This window comes from Sceloporus occidentalis, unplaced genomic scaffold (genome assembly GCF_023333645.1).
Source record: "Sceloporus occidentalis isolate IW3139 unplaced genomic scaffold, rSceOcc1.0.p SCAF_189, whole genome shotgun sequence".
Taxonomy (NCBI): domain Eukaryota; kingdom Metazoa; phylum Chordata; class Lepidosauria; order Squamata; family Phrynosomatidae; genus Sceloporus; species Sceloporus occidentalis.
This window is the reverse complement of record NW_028317169.1, coordinates 92,388-107,393: the sequence shown is the minus strand read 5'-3', so window position 1 is coordinate 107,393 and position 15,006 is coordinate 92,388. Positions and strand designations below refer to the sequence as shown.

Sequence of the window (15,006 nt, the reverse complement as noted above, 5' to 3'; positions counted from 1 at the left end):
ATTTAATGGAGACGTCATGTATTTTCTGGGATTTGTAAATCCAATCACCATTCCCTTTTTCCTTCTGTTTTGTGGTTTTTTTTGTTTTTTTTTTACTGAAAACGTAGTTGTGAAAGTTATACAGTAAGGAAAGTAAGCAGTGTGTTTTTTTGTACAGTTTATAATATATCAATTTGTTTTAATGATAAATTGCATTTTAATCTGATAGAGCTGTTACAGTAACTGCAATTGGTAGTAAAGTACGTCTCCAGAAATGAGCGTCCACAATAGGTAGGATTTAGTATGTTCATGTCGATTGCTCAAAAACTTGGCATTAGAAGCATTAGTTGGTGATTTGCATAGATTCAGAAGATGCAAAGGTGGTGATGAGTAAAAGAGTACCCTGGTGATGTAATGTTCTTAAAAAAAAAAAAAAATGATACATACTGATGTGCATGTATTTGGACTAGTATTTATTGTAGAGTTTACCTTTGGGTATTGTTTAATTAAAGGAATGAGTTTTGTGTATCGCCTACGATACTGGTAATTCCAGTTATGGTGCACAAGCCACACGTTGGGTTTGGGCCATCAAGGGTTTCCTAGAGATAATATAACCACAAGAACAATGTATCTTTAAGAGGACATTTTGTGTGTACATGGGGTAAAATGTGTGAATAAGAGACAGCAGTTACTTAAAGATGCTGTTATCTACTGTCAGTGGTGAATTCTCCCCTAGGTAGATGGATCTGGTGCAGGGGGCTGCAGCCTGTTGGGCAATTGTCCTCCATAATCGGTTAGAGCTCATAAAGGCCCTTTTAGGGTGATCAAAGATCTCCACTGAACTGGCCCGTTAACACTGTAATTAATTGTCACAATAACACTTCATTGTCATGTCATTCAAAAGCAGACACTGCCAAAGTGTCCAAAGTGGTTTTTGTGGCACCAGAAGATTCATAAACTTAGTTATATAACTGTATAAAGGCTACATATATATGTGGATGCTATTTTGATGATTGACTCCTGGTATGGGAGCAGCATCTTTTTAACAGGACTTTCTTTCTAAAGGGGTTTTAAATACTGGCCTGCTTTTGGGACAGTTATTTCACTGAAGCGGACTGGTCTTCTAGGTTCTAGGCTCTGGTTAGTTAATTTCATGAATACTTGAAACGTTAACGTGTAGCATAGGATATTTTTAGTTATCGCTAGAACATTTAAACTGTGCACGTACAGGAATTTTTTGTATTCTCAGGTAAAACAATCTCCAGTAAGACATATTTACTTTACAGGAAAATTGTGTCTGCCATTTGGTTATAATTTACCTTTTGATAAAACGCAATGAGGCTCAGATAGTATCAAAGATAAAGTAAGGAATTCAGCAAAGTGGCAAAATCTGAAAAATAGCTTGTGTTTTCTGGGGGGGAGGGGTTTGCCTGCTTTTGGGTCAAAAACAGGAAGGAAGGGTTGAGCTTGATTGATTTGGTAATTTAGGTTGTGAAAAGACTTGTTACTATGTATTTCAAAGTACCCCATGTTTGGTGAGACAAAATGTATCAGGAAAGGCTAAGGCAGGGCTCTACAAATACCGGGTGCCAGGTCGCCATGGAGACTAGGAACCAGGGCTGCTATCATGAATCTGTAAGGCTCCCAGCGGGGTCGCATAATGCATGGCACTCGGGAAGGAAAGTAGTGTATGTAAGTGCCTGTGTACTATAGTGTCCGTGTGTGTATAGTGCCAGTCAGTGTATTTATACTGTAGTGTCAGAGTCAGTGTGTATGTATTCATAGTGTGTAATTTTATATATGTATAGTGTTAGCCAGTGTGTGTGAGTGTGGTATGGTGGCGTTTGTTACAGTATGGCATTAGTATGAATATGTCACCATGTGATGTTAGAGTGTGTGTATTAGTGTATGGTGTTAGCGTGTGTACATGAGCGTTAAATGTTGGCGTGTTTCTTACTGTAAGGTGTTAGAGTTTTTAAATGTGTGTTAGTATATGGCAAGGCTCTACAAACCCTGGGCACTATGGGGAAGGAAAAAAAAAGATCTAACTTTTTTGGCTGGCTCCTAGGTCGAAACCAATAGGTATAGCTTGGAGGAAAGAAGAGAAGATGTCATAGAAGTACAGGAGGCAAGGTTATTTCAAAGGAGGAGAAATGTTAGAACAAGAGGTCATAGTCTAAAATTTGAGGGTCAGAAGGTTAAGCAAGGAGGTTTTAGTTTACCAAGAGGGGTTATATAGAGAGGGATAGTTTACCAAGAGGAGGGTAGTTTGGTTAATATTGCTATATGATTCAACTTGAAACTAATTTCTATGTTTTACATTCTCCTTTTATATGCTAATCATGTTACTGTTTATATCATTCTGCCTTGCAGGCATAGTTCAAACCAGAATCTCCATCATAAGCTACTGACCAAAGATGCTCTGGAATTGCAAAACAACCCATACACCATCCCCTATCTTCTTAAAGATATGACAAAGGATTGTTATCAAGCCTCCCCATTAAAAAATCCTGGACAGACATCTGTGATCTTCAAAGGCATGAACAGAACAGGGAGTCTGGTTTATCCCATGAGCAAGATCAGAGACCCTTGTTTGGACAGCTTTGGTGCAGACCATGTCAATGACAGTGTTGTGTTGGATTTAAGCACCAATTCCAGTATGAAATCTGGGAGCAGCTCTCATTCCTCCTGGGACTCCGATGGCGGTAGTGAAGAAGGTAACATACCAGTGGAAGATAGTGATGAAAGCTGTGAACAATTGAACTTCATACCCCAAGAAGAGCTCTACCAGAAATGTAATATGGTTCATAGAGCTCACCAGAGTTTCTCAAACATACCATCTGGTATGCCAATAACCTGCCACATCTGTCAGAAAACTTACAGTAACAAGGGGACATTTAGAGCCCATTACAAAACCGTCCATCTCCGTCAACTCCATAAATGTAAAGTAGCAGGATGCAACACTATGTTCTCATCTGTGCGCAGTCGAAACAGGCATAGCCAAAACCCTAACCTGCACAGAAGCTTATCAGAAACACTTAATACCTTTTAGTTGAATGATTAAATGAAAACTTGTATATTACTTTTTTTTAACTGCACACCTTCCTTCTGCAGTTGCCTTTATAATGTTTTCCTTCTCCTGCTTGATGCCATATTCACATAGATTTACGTGGCATACCTCTGAGCCCAGCTTTAGACAGAATTTCGTTGACTTCATAAATTAATATATATATATATATATATATATATGTTTCAATTATTAAATAATAAGAGCAGTGAGATTTTTTTTCTTTGGAAGCTTTGACTAAACATTTCAGTTACTCGTGGAGGATTATAATTATTTTGTAATAAGAGATGATTAAAATCTTCATCTTGCACCATTAATATTGGGATAAGGAACATGCCTCTTAATGGTCTTCTCGATGCATTCTTTTTTCAATTTTCAGGAAAAAACATGACCTTGAACGAACGAAATAATGCCGCATTTCAAAGTAGAGGATGTGCCGACAACGCCCTTTACTGAAAAAGGTGGTCAAACCTTGGATGACAGGATGCTATATGAAACTGTATCACACTGTGTAGAAAATGTTGATCTGTGTAAGTAGGTTTCTGATCACCTGATTTTTGTACAGTTTTGATACTATGTCACTTAAACACTTTCACTGTATTTAATTGTATTTTGTCATATATGCTATGCACTTATATTTGTTCTGGGCATTTTGGATTAAAATGCTTTATTCACTTTCCTTTTGTATTTCACTTCTGTGATTTCTTTGTAAGCTTAGCCACTTAAACCCCACTGCCCACTGCCACTTAAACCCCACTGTATGAAGGAGTCTAAGGGGGGGGGCAGACACTATCCTGCCCCGCTAATGTCCTAGCATTGGGTTATTATGTCATATCGGCTTCTCAAGAGTCCACACGAGTTATGAATCAGAACTGATTCAAGTTTGAGAAATCTTATCGCCATCAGAACCTTTAGTTTCCATAAAACTTTTTATTTTAACTATTTAACCCCTATTCACTGACAAGTGAGCAGAAGATGATGATCTGTGACTCATATTAAGCAATTTCCATCCAAAAATTTTTTTTTTGCCATTAGTGTTTCCAAAAGCATGATATTTACTGCACAATTTGTAAATAATATGCTGATTTACAGGGAGTCGCCCTTATAGAGCTAAAAAAAATACTTTTTTTTGTATTTTTCTATATATGTATAATTTCCAGTAGGACTGGATTTATTTGTGTTGTGATGTACTGTAAGAAAAACTTCATTTGTAGTCACTGTAGCAGTGTAAAGTGAATGTCACACTTTTGTTGATGTTTAACTTATTCTGAATATCACTTGTTAAGTTTCATACTGTGTATTAGAATTATGTAAAAAGACAGAAATCTTGCAAGGTATTACTTTTGTCCACTAAAATACCTCTACTTCTGAATATGATTGTAGAGGCCACTGATTTTTGGGGATTGTGTATAAGGAAAAGCTAACGTGGCCCCACTGATTTGTGCCGAGACTTGCAGGGTTTTTGGTCTTTTTCGATAGGGATTTATTACCAGTCACACATTTGAAGCCATGAACAGTATTTTTTATGTTAAAAAAGGAAGATTTATTAAATAACAGGTCCCTGGTTTCTTCAGTGCTACAGAAACGTATTTGTATTTTTTCCTTGTTTTAAACCTTAGTGGGAAACGCAACCACAGTACATTTGTACTTTTTTTTCTTATTATAAATAAATGTACAAAATGTTTTGAACTGATTTTCATTGTCTGACTTTTTTTTTTAAAATTCATACATTACACCAAAGGAAAAAAATTTGGACTTGGTATTCATAAGATTTTATGTGTTGGATTACTAATATTTAATGTTAAAATTGCTGCCTCATTCATTATGTAGCATAGTCAAGTATTTTGTATCCAAATACCATCAATTGCACGGCATGTTGGTGCCCAGATAATAAACCACACAAGCACAAAGCACATTTTCCTCTAAAATTGTCTAGATTTTTGTCCTGAGCTAATTGATGGGTGAATTTTTGATTGAGGGTCATTGTTTAGATATTTATATATATTTTTTAAAACTCCTATTTATCATGTCTCCAGAGATACAAATAATGGCAAAGTACTGTATTTCCCATGTATAAGACGCATATATAGAAAAATTTGGGGTCTAAAAACTGGGTGCGTCTTATACGGTGGTGGTAGATTTTTTACGTGAATGTACATCACATCGCATGACTCCGCTCCGTTCCTATTCGAGCAACGCAGAGGGAAACAGCGGCCCCCACAGAAGTCTGCGAGCCGCGCATCAAAAGATCAGGTAAAGGTGGGGGAATAAATGAATGAATGTATGTGTGTGTGTAATAGCATGGATGCGTGTGTAGGGGGCACAGGGAGAGGGCTGAAGGTGATGTGCATGTACTGGCTGCCTGAGCATGATAGGAGTGTGATTGCTAACAATTGCTAGCAGATAACATCAATCACACTCATATCATGCCCAGGAAGCCAGTACAATAACTTTATGTAATATATTTTTTTTCAAATTTCGGGCCCCAAAATTAAGGTGCGTCTTTTACATGCGAGGATCTTATACATGCGAAATACGGTATGTATATTACTTTTGTGTGCGCTGTAGGATGATGTTTTATGAACGTAATACTGTGGAGGCTGGTTTCCCATCACCAATCCTTAAAAGCAGTCGCGCTTGTTTTAATCACACCCGTGTACCATTATCTATTCCTCCTCTATATCTGCGTAAAAGACTTTCCCTACTAACATGGATTTTATGAGCAGACTAAATGGGTTTCTATGATTTGAGGTAATATGTCCTGCTATGGGAAAGATCATATTGGAATGCTTAACCTTGAAAGGCCTAAACATTACATGTTTCACATACCTCCAAACATTACAACTGGCTGAATGGGACACTAGACCGTCCCTATAAGTGAATATTTTAAACTAGAAACTACAGTGTTAATTTTTTTTTATGTGTTTGGATTTCCCATATTGCATGTTGCACAATCAAGCTGTGAATGTGTAGAAGCAAGCCTGGAATAAATGCCATTCTGTCCTCTTCTGTTTGGTCTCATAACTACCACTGGAGGTTACACATGGAATCTGGCAGTCTTCTTATTTTTTTTTTTACATAGTACGGGACATGCTTCCCCAGCCCTTGCAAGTCTCTGTCTCCACATCAGACATTCAAGAGGCTGATTTGGCCCCTATCCTGTGTGTTTTGATACCACCTGGGGACATTTTCCCCATGAAAATGTAACTCGATTTTACGGATTGCGTTGCCAACTGCCTTTGCGATCCTAAGAGGCAGGTGCAAACCCACAGAGGTTTATACAACTAATAAACATTCACGTTGTCCCCCTCTGTACAGAACAGCTGGCTCCATTAGTATAGCAGTGAGACTAAATGATGTGGGGTCAGCCAGAGGAATGTTTACCGTGACGGAACCCGTGATCCAGCCTTGGACGATTGTGCTACACAGAGTCCCAGTTTGTATAAATCTACGCTTTACATTATATGTTTCACTGCTGACACTTTCCTGTATAGTGTATATATATAAATATATGTTTGACATTGGAGTGAACCATTGGATACAGAATGGGGGGCAGATGTTGGGGGGTATATATTACATGAATTCATCTTTGATGCATTTTGAGTGGTAAGCAATTTTAATCTTGCCAACTTAACTAAAATAGGTGGCAGCCCAAGGTAGTGGTGCATTATAGAAGGTGAGCGTAACCTTTCTTGCAAAGAATGCTTTATGCCAGGGTTGGAGTTCATTTTGCATGGACCCCAAATAATTTTACTGCATGTAGATCCTTGCGGACATTCTTTAGCCTCTGGAATTGGAAAATTAGACTTCTGTCTCATTTAACCGTCTTCCCCAGTTGCCTCTACAGAAAGCAGAGCGGATACCATCTGCTTCTTGCACATGTTCAGTAGTACCCCCATTCTCGTCAATAGGAGTTGCAACAGCCAATAGCATTTATGCTATCTGAACACAGATGTTTTGCTAGCATACATGCGATTGGTTGTTGCCTAAATGAATTCAGAGTGAGTGCCGCTGAGCATGTGGAAGAAGTTTACATACAAATTCTTTCTGGCTTCTGTAGTCCAATTTCTGTTTTGATTTTTTGTATACAGTAAGTGCCACTGCTGAACAATGACCCAATTTGAGTCTAACAACATTCCCTGATTACATACAGGCCCGGACTGGCCATCGGGCAAACCGGGCGTTTGCCCGGTGGGCCGGGCCGGATTGACTTAGGGGCTGATGGAGCTGCAGCTCCAGGCCTCTACCTTAAAATAGGCCCAGTCAGGACCGAACTGACTGGGCCTATGCGGCCTGTATGGCCGCATTAACGCAGGGCATAATGGGCACCTGCAACTGCGACCGGGTCCGCCACTCGGGAAGCCCCCACCAGGGCCGGCCTTACGGGTGTGCGGCCGCACAGGGTTTAAATTAAAACATTGGGGTTTGGTTTTTTTTTACTTTTTTTAACATCCTCCATGTTAAATAAAGTTTTTGTTAACTTTATTTAACATGGAGGATGTTAAATAAAGTTAAACCCCCCCCCCCGATGTTTTAATGCAAGCCCTGTGCGGCCGCAGACCCCTAAGGCCGGCCCTGGTGGGGGCTTCCCGGCCCCTTAGAGTGGCGGACCCGGTCGCAGTTGCGGCGGGCTTAAGGGGCATGTGCCCCTTATGCCCTGTGTTAATGCGGCCGCATAGGCCCAGTCAGTCCGGTCCTGCCGCGGGCACGGCCGCAGTTGCTGCTTGCTCCGGCAACAAGGTAAGTAGGGTGAGGGTGAGGGGTGCAGTGAGAAGGGGCAGAGGGGGGTTAGATAGTGAGAAATGGGGAGAGGGGATAGATAGTGAGAGGGGGTACATAGTGAAAAGGGGTACATAGTGAAAAGGGGGAACATAGTGAGAAGGGGCAGATAAGATGGGGAGAGGGGGTAGTGTGAATGTGTATGAGAATGAATAAATGTGTGGATGAATTGTGTGAATGCGTATGACAATTAATGAATTCATGTGTGGATGAATTGGTTGAATGATTTGTGAGACTGCATTAATGAATGTGTTAATGAGTAAATGCAAAGATGGTACATGAAGGGTCGGCTTTAACAATAAATAAATAAATAAATATGGGCTGCTCTGGCTTAAATGCCCGGGCCTATTTTTTGTCCCAGTCCGGGCCTGCCCACATACATAGTGTTTTTTTATGCGCTAGAGGGTCACGTTTATCCTTACATATTAACCTATTTTGTACATTTTTAATACTACTAGCCTAAGAGGTTTGGAGGTGGTGATTTTTTTTGTTGTTTTATATAATCAGTGGCAAGAATAATTAATTGAAGCCTTTGGAATTACCTGGTATTCTGCACTAATTGTTTATAAAATGTGACGTCATCTACATCTAAGTCATAAGTATAGACAAACACAATGTGCTGAAGCTAATAACACACAAACAATGATAATCTTTCATGTCTTTATTGAACACACCCATAAAATAATCACAGTGCTGGTTAAAAAGTGAACCCTTGAATTGATTAGCTACCTAACCTCCTTCTGGTAGCTGCGGATCAGACCTGCAGAATGTTCCCTACAGAACTGCTTAAGCTCAGCCATGTTCTTAGGATGTTTAGGGCCATTGCGATGCTGCATTACCCAACTTCTACTTTCCTCCAGCTGGCAGACAGCCACCCTTACATTATACTGTATGATACGTTGATAAACTTGGAAATTCATTGTCCTCTCGATGATGGCAAGCTGTCCAGGCCCCAGAGGCAGCAAAGCAGTCCCAAATCATGATGCTTCCACCATTGGGATGATGATTTCACGTTGGTATGCAGTGCCTTTTTTTACTCCATACGTAGTGCTACGTGTTCTTTCTGAACAATTTAGCCTTAGTTTCATCAGTCCACAAAACATTTTCCAGTAGTATTGTGGAGTGTTTAGGTGCTTTTTGGCAAACTTCAGGTAAGGAGCCATTTGTTTTTTTTAATTTCTTTTGGAGATCAGTAGCTTCCTGCGTGGTGTCCCACCATGGATTCCATGCCTATACAGTGTTTTGCATACAGTAGACTAATGAACGGAGCTGTTAACCAGTTCCAATGACCTTCAAGCTTTTAGCTCTTACTCTAGGGTTCTTTTCTTACCACTTGAGCATTCTGCATTGTGTCAAGAGTTGCCACAGTACTAAATCATATCCATTTATAAACAATTAGTCTAACTGTGGACTGATGAATATGTAAACTCTTTGAAATTACTTTGTAACCCTTCCAGCTTTATGCAACTCAACAATTCTCAATTGTAGATCTTCTGAGATTTCTTTTTTGTGAGGCATGGTTTAAGTTACCAGATAATTCTTGAGAATAACAAACTCAAAATGTTCAAGTAGCTCAAAACACAAATCCAATCCTGTAGCATTGATTGGACTCTAGGTTTTCTAACTCCTGACTCCAATTAGCTTTGGTTGAAGTCGTTAGCCTTGGGGTTCACATACTTTTTCCAACCCACACTGTACATTTTTGAATGATGTATTTAATATGGATAAGAACAATACAAACATGTATGTTATTAGTTAAAACTATGTTTGTTCATTATTGTAACTTAGATGATCAGACTATATTTATATATTTATACATAAATGCTGGTAATGCCAAAGGGCATTGTACCACCTTTCTTGTGGACATACATGTATGTGTATTTTGTGTGTATAAAACACATTTTCATATTCCAGTGCCTCAGTAATAAAACGCTTTGAAGTGCATTTCACTACCACACAAATGTTACTTGCAGACAGCGACATCTGGTGGACAGAATATATTTATTCTTATATAAGGTTATTCTTGGATAAAAATATAGAATTTGATGGAGAACTATTCGGCCTATCTGCCATCTGCTTGTTTTTTCTGCTGTAAAGATTCAGACCTTACTCGGTCCTTGGTCTCATTTTACATTATGAATAGCTTTATGCCTATCCCATGCATCTTTAAATTTCTGTACTGTATTAGCCTCTAAAACTTCTGCTGGGAGGCTGTTACACCTATCTACCACCCTCTCAGAACAGTTAAACTTACATTACATCTAATCCACGGTTAGATTATGGCCTTTTGTTCTAATATTTAAAAAAAATATATAAAATCAACTTCCCTCCTTTTGTTAAATCCCTATTTAGCTGCTTCTATCATGCCCCCCACTTCCTCCAAGCTATGCATATTAAGATCCTTTAGCCTTCCCAGATATATTTGTCCTGTAAACTATTTACATTTTCAGTAGCCTTCCTCTGAGCTCTCTCCAATATGTTAATATCTTTCTGGAGATCTAGAGATCTAGAGACATTTCTAGAACTCTATACAATGCTCTAGACAAGGTCTGTAAAGTAGTAGAACTTCTCTCTTTCTGCTACTAATGTCTCTGGCTATACAACTGATGACCTTGCTTGTGTTTCCTGGTGATTTATTACATTGCCTGCTTACCTTTAAAGGACACTTCAGCCATCATTTGCACTTTAATGCATATGATAGGTGCGAGGTCCCTTTAAAATTTTTGTGATGCATTTTGTAAATACATGGGGGGATTCTGCAGAATCTCGCCAAATACATTTGACACCCCCCCCCAGCTAAATGCTCAGCAAAAAAAACAGTTAACCACACATCAAGACCTTCTTTGGCACAAGTTACAAGCTTTTGGGGAAAAGAGGGGTATGGACAATGGGGTGAGGGACGGAGGCATAAGGGTATGGACACTGGTGACATTAGGAAGGCAATGGGTTATGGTTACTTAGGAGGGATATTGAATCTGAAGAGAGGAGGGAGAAATAGGGGTATGGACACTGAGGCAGGGATGAATGCTGAGGGGTATGGACACTGAGGCAGGGATGAATGCTGAGGGGTATGGACACTGAGGCAGGGATGAATGCTGAAGGGTATGGACACTGAGGCAGGGATGAATGCTGAGGGGTATGGACACTGAGGTGCATAGTGATGCAGGAGCAGGACGGTAATGACACTGGGGGGCAATGTTCCCTCTAATTTTTCTTAGGTGCCAAAATTTTGTGCGCACAATATGCTTCTGCAAATGTTAAATTTAAATTGTTATTCTATATTTTTGGTACAGCTCGCTCATGGTTAATAACACTACATTATAGTGTGATAATGTAGTATTAGTTACACAACAGTATTACTTACTGTAATGTTTTTTTAAAGGTGAAATTATCACTGCATCAGTAAATTATGAGCGAATCACGAGTGGCGGCTCCAGGCCACATAAAGGATAAAAAAAAATTGGGAAAAACTGTTGTCCGCAGGGGCGTACCTAGGGTATTTGGCACCTGGGGCGAATCCTGTACGTGGGACCCCCACACACACACTTTAAAACTGCATAGCTTCTATCATTAGGCAAACATTGACAGGGGTACAGCATAACTGTTATCATTATTTACTAAGGCAGACATTGACGGTGGTACAACATAACACCTATCACTATATACTGAGGCAGACATTGACGGTGTTACAGCATAACTGCTATCATTATATACTGAGGCAAACATTGACAGTGGTGCAGCATAACTGCTAACATTATATAGTGAGGCAAACATTGACAGTGGTACAACATAACTGCTATCACTTTATACTGAGGCAAACATTAACGGTGGTACAGCATAACTGCTATCATTATATACTGAGGCAAACACTGACAGTGGTACAGCAGAACATCTATCACTATATACTGAGGCACGCACTGACGGAGGGACAGCATAACGCCTATCACTATATACAGAGGCACACATTGAACGTGGTACAACATAACACCTATCACTATACATTGAGCCAGACATTGACAATAATGCAGCATAACCCCAATCACTATATACTAAGCCAAACATTGATGTGGTGTAGGCCTACCACTTTAGTGTCTGGCCTAGTATCTATCTATCTATCTATATATATATATATATATATATATATATATATATAGGGGTGCACCGAAATGAAAATTTAGCATTCACTTGACTGAAACCGAAAATGACCCCCCCACACCTTGAAAAAAAAACAAAAAACAAAAAAACACTTTTATTAAAAGTAACACAGCAAAATTAGACAAAAAAAATCAATAACAATATATATTAACAGCAATCACACTCCTATCATGCCCAGGTTCTAGCATGTACTGGTTGCTTGGGCATGTATATATATATATATATATTAATATTGTTATCGAATTTTTCTGTCCAATTTTGGTGCGTTACTTACTTTTAATAAGGGTGTGGTTAACACACCAAAATTGAACAAAAAAATATATATATATTTAGATTATTTTAACATACAGTGTGGTATAGTTTGCAGGCTTTGCAAAAGATACGTCTGATAAGGGTGCAGTAGGGATAGAATGTAAAGGAGGGTTAGAAGAAGGGAATGTTATACTGATACTTTGTCACACATTAACGACCAAAGGCCAATCCAGGTTTAGTTTGGTTTTAGCCCTGTTTGTTTTTTAGCATTTACGTTTGACACCAAAAATATATTGTCACTCTGAATGCCATATGGATATTGTATCCACAATATTAAGTACCCCAAACCCTACTCTAGATAACAAGAGCAGCATGTAAATTTCATTGGCTATGTGGTGTTAGAAAAGTTCACCGCTTTTGCTTCCTTGCACCACTTTTGATAGGTACTGACCCATGCAGACTGGGAACACCCCACAAGAGCTGCAGTTTTGGAGATGACCCAGTCATCTAGCCTTCACAATTTGGCCCTAATCAAAGTTGCCCAAATTCTTATGCTTGCCCGTTATTTTCCTGCTTCTAACACATCAACTTTGAGAACGAAGTGTTCACTTGCTGCCTCATTTATCCCACCCACTGACAGGTGCCATGATACCAAGATTATCAGTGTTATTCACTTCACTTATCATTGGACATAATGTTACTGCTGATCCGTGTATATTTGACCTGTAATTCTGATCCTTTATGCTGGATAATGTATTAAAAGCGTTGCCTCAATGGCTTACTGTATAATACTCTATGTGACAATGAATACAATTGTTTAAACATAAATTAGGGGACTGGAAAAAAGAATCTGTCTCTGGAACACAGGGAGGGGTTACAAATCTATACCGGGCCCTGAAATCTCTGATGGTGGCCCTGTTCCAATGCTCCAGGAGCTTAAAGCCGTGCCATGCCCTTTAAAGCCAGTCAATGAGATCAGAGATCTCCACCGTTACCTGGAACTTGCCCATTGAATGGTGACACACCAGGGACCTGGATCAGGGATAGGCGAAGTGTTGGTACAAGGAGTTTGTGACAGTCTATGGAACATTAAATTGTCCACCACAGACCCCAGTAAATGTCCCCATGAGCAAAATTGGTGCCTACCCCTGTGCGGGATGATATGTCCCCTAGTTTTGTGGTGGAGGAGCTGTTGCCCTAAGCCAGTATCCGGTGCTGCTTGTGTTTTTAAAGTATAAGTAATACCACATATGTCCTGCAGAGGACATTACAAATATCTAGTGCCATCTTGTGGTCACAAGTACAACAGCATGTGAGTTTAAGAAATGTGTCCAATGTGATGGAGGTTCCCAGTCCCTAACAACCACCAAGTGAATGCTTGATAATAGTAAGCAACATTACTACCCACTCGCAAATACTCAAATATAGCACCGGCCATGAGTTCCCAAGCTTGGCATCTAAAACTTGTAGAGTCATGTGTAGCTTTAGAGTGCTCAGAGGATTTGCTATCCATTAAGCACTAAGCTCTGTAAAACCTAGGGAACTCTGCCTGTTTAACTGCCAATCAGGTAGGGTTCTAAGTTTTTATATGCACTAAGCAAAAGATTTAGGGGGGCTCCATACCTAATACAAGAGATAAGAAAGATCATTTTATGTATACCACACTAGTATGTATACACACAAGTATTTATTTTTACATCTCTTTAAGGAAAATATATATCATAATACACTATAGTCATATAACTTTATAAGGAGCCATTAGTCCCATGGGGACCAGTATAAAGTATCAACTTGGTGCATTACCAAGGATTTTTACTATAGGTTTCTGGTTCTGTTTTGTGCTTTTGTATTCTCCACCTTGTTTGATTCCCATGTCTATGTATAGGTAACTAGAAATCTAGTTGTTATGTGTAAGCTCTCCAATATATTCCCACTTCTTCAAATCCATGTGAATGGTAAACTGGAATTGTTATCCCATGTTTATAAACAGCCAACATACTATGCATCATTGTCCATTATATTTTCCACTGTTGTCAAGGGGTATTGCACAGGGAAGATAGCATTGTGAAAAGAATAAGGTTGAAGAGAGACATTTATGGGCTCCATATTATTTGAAAAGCCAGGGATGAAGACTTGAAACTATTGGGTTTACCAACTTTGTACAGTTAATTCTTAAAGCAACATTATACTAGCTAGTTTCTACAGAACTACACTACATGGCCAAAAGTATATGGACACCTGATCATCACATCTATATGAATTTGTTGGACATCCCATTCCAAAACCATGGGCATTAATATGGAGTTGCCCCCTCTCTTGCAGCTTTAATAGCCTCCACTCTTTCAAGGGGAAGACTTTCAACATGATTTTGATGTGTGTCTTGCGCTGATGTTGGTTGAGAAAGCCTAGCTCCCAACTGCTGTTTCAATTCATTCCAAATGTTCAATGGATTTGAGGTCAGGGCTCTATGGGGGCCACTCACGTTTCTCCACACCAGCCTGATCAAACCATGTCTTTATTCACCTTTCTTTGCACACTGGGGCATAGTCATGCTGGAATAGGAAAGAGCCATTCTCCAAACTGGTGTTGCATGGTTGGAACCATACAAATGTCTAAAATATCTGTGTATGCTGTAACATTATTATTATTACACTTCACTGGAACTAAGGGGAATAGCCCAAACCCTGAAAAACAACACTAGACCATTATCCCTCCTCCTCCATGCATTTCAAATGCCTGGAGGGTCGCTGGCCAAAATCACCTCAAACTTACCC

The 15,006-nt window shown here is 39.4% G+C and overlaps 1 protein-coding gene across 1 annotated transcript in view; it reads left to right on the top strand.

Moving 5' to 3' along the window:
• Nucleotides 1-3,031, top strand: part of LOC149278419 (zinc finger protein basonuclin-1-like) — a 49,897-nt gene extending 46,866 nt beyond the window's left edge. The window contains exon 7 of the mRNA XM_089501980.1: nucleotides 2,353-3,031. Within this exon, the coding sequence (XP_089358106.1) occupies nucleotides 2,353-3,031 (679 nt within the window). The remainder of the gene's footprint in view (nucleotides 1-2,352) is intronic.
• The last annotated feature ends 11,975 nt before the right edge of the window (nucleotides 3,032-15,006 follow it).